The 7,350-nt window shown below is 33.5% G+C and overlaps 1 protein-coding gene across 1 annotated transcript; it reads left to right on the top strand.

Annotated features, from left to right (window-relative positions):
* The first annotated feature begins 559 nt into the window (after positions 1–559).
* Positions 560–4,167, top strand: LOC132717412 (uncharacterized). Its single transcript, XM_060700874.1, has 2 exons — positions 560–616; positions 866–4,167. Exon 2 carries the CDS (start codon positions 867–869, stop codon positions 2,961–2,963), a length of 2,097 nt encoding a protein of 698 aa, XP_060556857.1. The 5' UTR covers positions 560–616; position 866; the 3' UTR covers positions 2,964–4,167.
* The last annotated feature ends 3,183 nt before the right edge of the window (positions 4,168–7,350 follow it).

The raw sequence follows: 7,350 nt of genomic DNA on the forward strand, positions 1-7,350 counted from the left end.
GAAATAACAAATGTAGGTTTAAAATGGATTGGTCTTCAGGTATTTCAAATATTGATCAAAACAACAAAAATTATCATTGGATATTATTATAAATATTTGTTTAAAAGTGATGATATAGTTCTCAGTGATTTAGTTTATATAATGAATTTGACTATTTTGTTATAGAATAATTTAAATATTATATTACCAATAAAGTGTATATGCAGTTAAGTTGTTTATAATAAAAGCCTTAAAGAGTTGACTTCCTTTTCAAATTGATAAGAATCATTCTTAAGTGAAATAATCCGGTTTCTTTAATCAAAGTTCGAAAGAAAATACATAAATAAGAAATAAAATACATGTCTATATGTTTAAGAAATCGTTTTGAAATCTCTATATATGTAAGCGTCCATTAATTTAAATTCCATCCTCTAAAAATAGTCACCATAGAGCAATTATTAATTAATTATTAGTTTTAAAGTGTCTGTGTAAGATTCAATTTACAAGTAAGGTTTAATTTCACCAAAAATTAGTTCTTTGATGATTTACTATTTAGTACCAGTCAAACTGTCCAATTAAGGTGTGAAACATTTGAAATTCCAACTTTCGTTTTCGTATTGTACAATTTCAATGTAAGGTAAATATGTATATATAACTTTATTTCCCTTTTTTTTGAAATTATAAGCTTTTATAAATAGTTAAATCATTTATAAAGTTTACACTTTATTAATATATTGTTTAAATGTGTCACTTCCGTGTTTGACAGGGCTTTATTTAAAAAAAATCAGTGTCGTTATTTATCGTAAAAAACTTATGTTCTAAAGTATTGTATTAAAAAATAAAAAAAAACTTGTTATGAACTTAATAATTTTCTGTTGGATTATAGAATGTCGAGGGTACCAGATTACGCTCACAATTTATCACTTAAAATGTCTCAAGTGATGGATAGGATTTGTGTTAGCGAGAAGATAGTGATGAAAAGAAGAATATCAGGGCTACTGCGTGAATCACTATTTGCGTTTAATCATAAGCTACGCGATAAAGATTTGAATGTATTCTTGTTCGGTAGTCAAATAGAAGGAACAACAACTCCAGGATTACAGCCGGACGTAGATTGTATTATATCTATAAAGAATTATAATGTGATACAGGACTTGAGTGCATGGCAAAATGGTAAAGTTAATTTGTTGATGATACAAAATGAGAATGTCTCACCAGGATATTGTTTGTTACAAGCGTTAAGAGGTGATGCGCCTCTACCACAAGAAGTTGAAGTTGATGACAATTTCTATAGAGACAGAATGGGTAGACTATTGTTAAAAAATACAATGTTTGATGGTTTACATGACGCAGTAAGAAACGGCCCTGCTCATTCTTTTCAAGGTGTTCCTGGACTCGAAGATAGTGATTTCGTTGCTGCCTTGCCCTGTGATTTAAGACCAGTTCAAGCACAGCATTGGTTTAATCAGCATGGAGAAGAGCATTGGCCTACAAGTGGTATGATACAGTACTGCAGTAACACACGATGTTTTGTTGTAGGCGTTGGAAAAACAGGAATTGCAAATGAAAAGTTTGAATGGAGAATATCAACATCATTTGCAGAGAGATTTTTAATGTTTACTCTAAACATAACACAAATTAGATGTTATGTTTTGATGAAAATGATTTTGAAAACATTCATAAAACAAAGATTTCCTAACAGCATTTCAAGTTTCATGTGTAAAACCGTTTTGTTACATTGTATTTCAGATACAAGATCTGACGCATGGAAGGAAAATACCCTCTTTACTTGTCTATCATTTTGTTTATTAAGACTTTACGACTGTGTTCAAAATGAATACTGTCCTCATTTCTTCATCACACAAAATAACTTGATGAGCGGGCGATTTACTCCAGAAACAAAGCCGTTAATACTTAAAAATCTTCGATATGTAATCGAAAATAATAGAAGGGCATTACTCGGAATTGAATGCGACTACTTTGGTTCATTTCTTCAGTCAAGTTTAAACGGTATTGAAATTTATATACCAACACATTATATGCCAACATTCATTGCTTGGGATATACTAAAAAATTCAGCCCTTGCTATAAGCATAGAAGTCAAAGTTCTGTTACGTGACGTGAATAATTTATCACCAAGACTTGCAATGCAAAAACTTTTAAAATTTATTTCAAATCACTATTTTCAGAATTTCATATTCGAAAATAGAAAAGCTTACCGTTTGTTATCAAGATATTTATTTAGTACTCTTGGATCTATTCTAGCATCTTTAAACATCAACCAACAAGACAATTTAGCATTTAAGAAGGCGCTTTCATGCATGTCATTAGGACTTGACACCGATGTAGCATCTGGTAAACTGAAACTAGCATCAATGTTCTATTGTACCGGAGATAATGTGAGGACTGAACTTATCCTGAAAAATATCGAGGAGTGTTATGATCTAAGTGCTGTTGAACCAATGTGTGGGTGTTACTTTTTCAAGTATGCCCAACCAAGAGAAAAATTCTACAGATTATGCTACGAGTCAATCAAAGAATGCGCACTACTTAAAGATATAACAGCATCATGTGTCTGTTTTATAAAATGTGAAAGAAACTGTTGTCCATTAGAACTTCAACATGAAATGTTTAGATCAAAACAGGAAAACATTGCTTACAGAAATGAATATGAGTATTGGATGGACATGGCCGTTGTAGATTCTCTCCCTTACCTCTATTTCATGCAGTACAAGACATATTCCCGTCTAGGAAGACAAGATGATAAACAGAAGGCTCTCTCTAACATTGCCAGAACCATTGATGTTGAACCAAATCTCGGACATAGGGAAACAGCACTTAATCTTCTAGGACAGTGTATGGAACAAGAGAATAATGTAGAAAATGCTTTCAAATGTTATGCGCGTTCCCATCAGATTAGAGGACGATATAATTGGGCAAAAATCCATATTTGTAAGCTGTTAAACAAATTGATCAATAACTAGTTATAACTTATTTTGGAACAGGAATACCGCAAGGAAGATTCTTCGAAATGCTTTCTGATGTCCTTAAACATACGAAGTAGATATAATTCAGCAAAGTTTCATATCTTTAGACTGTTAGCATCCAATCATAAGTTATATGTTTAAGGGCATACACAGATTACTTACATTGCAACAGCGTAGGTATGGTTACGACAAACGTATCATAACCAAGCAAAATGCTTTGATTGCCACAAAAAGTCTTTACATACAGAAGGGAAGAAGCCTTTTGGATGAACATGGCCATTGTGAATTAGTTTATTTTATTTTCTGCAAAACAAGATATCGTGGGATATAATAGGAAATATAACAATAAACAGAGAAATAATAATCCCTTGAATAGATATCGAGGACATATGACAAAAACACTGAACATTCGTGTACAGTGCATATTATACATTGTCATTGTAATGAAGTAACAATGTTTGCAAAAGTATCTTACATCAGTCACTTATTCTATAGTTTGAACGTTATTAGTTTATATAGAAATTGGCCATCAGTGTTTTATGATTGCTATACCAGAGTTCTTTATTAATGGTGGGGTGTTTTGCCAATTAACTGTCAATTCAAACACAATGTTATTTCAAGTATGTCATCGTTGTTATATCAGATACGGTAACATTTTTATCCGAGTGAAAGTATAATCTTGGTATTTGTGTCAGATGTTGAGTAATAAATCATATAAAATTGCTAATATACTCTTATGGTGTCTGTGTTTTACAAACAGTTCTATTTTTTCAGTAGTGACATTGTTAAATCAGTATTTTGACAGTACTTAAACATTTTATAACAATATAATGGTACATACTTTTTTCAACTTATTTTCTGTTTGATAGTTTGTCAGCAATTAAAATATCATGTATTTTAAATGTAAGGAACACAACTTGTATTGTTATATAATGTATTCACGTACTTCAGAGTTATCTGTTCAATGTTATGATTAAATATTTTGTCTGAATATGCTTTAGATCTTCATAATTTTATTATAAATTTCTTCACGTGTAGGTGAAAGTGAACACTTAACAGTGTTGATATTTCAGATACATCATAAAACTGAAGGTTACTTTTGCTCCGGTCAAAAGTGGCCCATTTTTTCATTTTAATATTATGTATGTTTATTTTTCTGGTTCTCAAATAAATATAACACTTAAACTACTGAATTTGTGTTTGTTTAATGGATTTACCTTGCTTTAAATATTGAACAATTCATTTGAAACTAAATGAAATGCAAACATAATAGAGGTTGGTCATACACCAGGGATGTGCAAGCTGACCTGGCTTTACATTCATGGCAAAAGCTGACCACTTTCGATTTCAGCAGACTGGTCAGGCTCTATACTTGTAGCAGACGCTGACTACTTTCGGTTTCAGCTGGGTTGCCTGGTTCTATACTTGTGGCAGAGGCTGATAACTTTCGGTTTCAGTAGGCCGGCCAAGCTCAATACTTGTGGCAGAGATGGACCACTTTCGATTTCAGCAGGCTGGCTAGCCTCTATACTTGTGGTACAGGCTGACTACTTTCGGTTTCAGCTGGCTGACCTGGTTCTATACTTGTGGCAGAGGCTGATCATTTTCGGCTTCAACAGGCTGGCCAGGCTCTATACTTGTGGCAGAGGCTGACCTCATACGGTTTTAGCAGGCTGGTCAGGCGGTATACTTGTGGCGAAGGCTGACCTCTTTCGGTTTCAGCAGACTGGTCAGGCTCTTTAATTGTGGAAAAGGCTGACCACATTCTGTTTCAACAGCTCTTTAATTGTGGAAAAGGCTGATCACTTTCGGTGTCAGCAGGCTGCCAGGCTCTATACTTGTGGCAGAGACTGACCACTTTAGGTTTCAGCAGGCTTGTCAGTCTCTTTAATTGTGGTAACGGCTGACCACTTTCGTTTCAGCAGGCTGGCCTGGTTCTATACTTGTGGCAAAGGCTGACTACTTTCGGTTTCAGCAGGCTAGCCTGCTTCTATACTTGTGGAAGAGGCAGACCACTTTCGGTTTCAGCAGGCTAGCCAAGCTCTTTACTTGGCAGATATCACACTAGTGTAAAAACACTTTGACGTGACATATTTTGCGCTATATATAAACATAGCTTTAAAGCGCGCTAATGTTAGCGTAACACTATAGGCGCGTCATTGAAATATTGCTCATTTTAACAGTTCACTGTTCTTATTTCATATATGTGATAATTAGAATATTTTATTTGTGTAGATTCAATACTAAATTTATTGAACTCGTTTGATAAAACAATGTAATGCTCGCCAGATGCTCGCATAATATGATTTTATTCAACTTGTTCAATAAATTTAGTATTAAACTCCACTCATTTAATATCCTCTATATACATGATAATGTAAGTAACTGTTTATCTACTGAGGTGCCTGCTTGTGCATAAAAGCATTGGCACTATTCTTTATTTTCGATAAAATACTAGTAGATACCAAATACCAAGCCTTTTGCACATGCAGTATCAGTAAACAACTGTTTTTCTTTACTTGATAATGAAAAACTCTAACAACGACATTATACCCACATATGCAAATTACATACTCTTATATCCACATATGTAAATTACTGACTAGGTTTAATAAGAGATTATTTAAAAATGCAACATCTCTCACAATCTTCCAACACTAACATGCTCAAATCACTTATCTCGCAAGACCATTTTAGAATTGACTAATTGACATAGTACTGACTATAAGAGATTTGTTAAATGAAATATAATTGTAATGTTTATTTGCAGAATGAAAAACCGAAGAGAAAATACACGCCCAAGAAGTTACAGAAAGCCGAGATAAAGAACAATACTGGATAATGTATCATACTATTTTATAGAAATATTTTTTTGAAAATAAACACTCAACTTTTGTGTCTTCATTTAGAGGAGTGTGTAGTTTTACCTATAATTTAATGCTTGTGTTATAGCAGCCTTAGTTCTCATTAAGCTACAAAAACTGCTTAGAACATGTGTCAGAAGTACATTTAAAATTGACTATTATAGTCGTGCTCTATATTTTTGCCAAATCATTTAACTTGGCAACACTCGGGGTCATTCAGTCTCCATAGGATTATAAAGGATAAGACGTTAAAGACTGCAATGCCTAGAGCGTGTATGCTTGGCATGTTGCATTGTAAAGTAAATCTGTATAAAAAGAAATTATATCATGCCCCTTGAGTTAAAATTGATCTTATCTACGGAGTCACACAGTATACAAGACTAGTATAGTAAAAATGACCCTAAAGATTCCTCAGAAACTGAATTGTCTAAAGGTCGGATATTTGGAATGTTGCATCATATTGTGGTATTTTACAAAAGTTATTGTCTAAATTGACCCCGCCCCGGGGGTCACTTATTTTATATAGACTTGTTTAGTAAAATACATTCAAGACTCCTTTGGTAAAACAAAAATGAATTAACAAATTTTTCGTTTAAAGTACAACTCGAAGAGATAAAGCTCATGTAACTATTATAGGACAGAACATTTATGTTTTCAATGCCTAGATTAGATATTTGTGAGGAATCATTTGTAGTGGCAAATATGTACATATTTTTTTTAATTATATTGCTTTAGTAAAAAATGACAACCCCAATATGACATAACTAAAAGTGTGGCTTTGTCTAGTGATGCAGCTCAGGTAAGCGATCCACGGGGTCATCGTGGTCCTCTTGTTGTTACATAGAATCATCCGGAATTACAGCAGCTTAAATGAACTCTGCTGTGTTTTTTTTGCCATAAAATGAATCAAAATATTGTAATTTGTGTGTAGGCTTTGGCAAAACACTTTATTCCAAAATTTCAGATAGTTCACTGCCTTTGTTTTCCAGAATATTCCTTTGTATTGTAAAAACCATCCAAAATGTGTGTTTTTAAGTAAAGGTGAGTGTTATGTGCTTAGTAAGTAAACATTTACAAAATTAAATTGGTCAAGACCGGCGCAACACTTTACAATTATTTTAAGTGTTTTACATTATTTTTTTACACTGTCGATTTACTAGATTAATTAAATTTACCAAATTTACCCACATACTGCAATTATACTGGACTCAAACATTATGATGAGCAAATGAAGTTTAAAGCGATTTTTGTTAAAAGACGAGAATAAAGATCAACAAGGCAAAGGCAACGATAACAGTACCAGCTCCTGACACACCCAAGCCACCACAGCAGGGCACCCAGAAGGCACAAAACCGGAAGTGGACATAAGGGCGGCGAAGAGAGGAGATAGACAAGTTATGTGAGCTTATTATAAAAAAACTACAAAAAACTGGAACGGGCCCATATGGGAACCAAAGCGACAAGGGCTATAACGGAGGGGGTATTTGAACACGTATGGCGACAAATTAAGCCTGAGGACT

This window comes from Ruditapes philippinarum, unplaced genomic scaffold (genome assembly GCF_026571515.1).
Source record: "Ruditapes philippinarum isolate M1 unplaced genomic scaffold, ASM2657151v2 ctg5994_1_1_1_1, whole genome shotgun sequence".
Lineage (NCBI taxonomy): Eukaryota > Metazoa > Mollusca > Bivalvia > Venerida > Veneridae > Ruditapes > Ruditapes philippinarum.

What these genes read in the sequence shown, in the direction of transcription:
- LOC132717412 (XM_060700874.1), top strand. Translation starts at nt 867, where the DNA reads ATGTCGAGGGTACCAGATTACGCTCACAATTTATCACTTAAAATGTCT.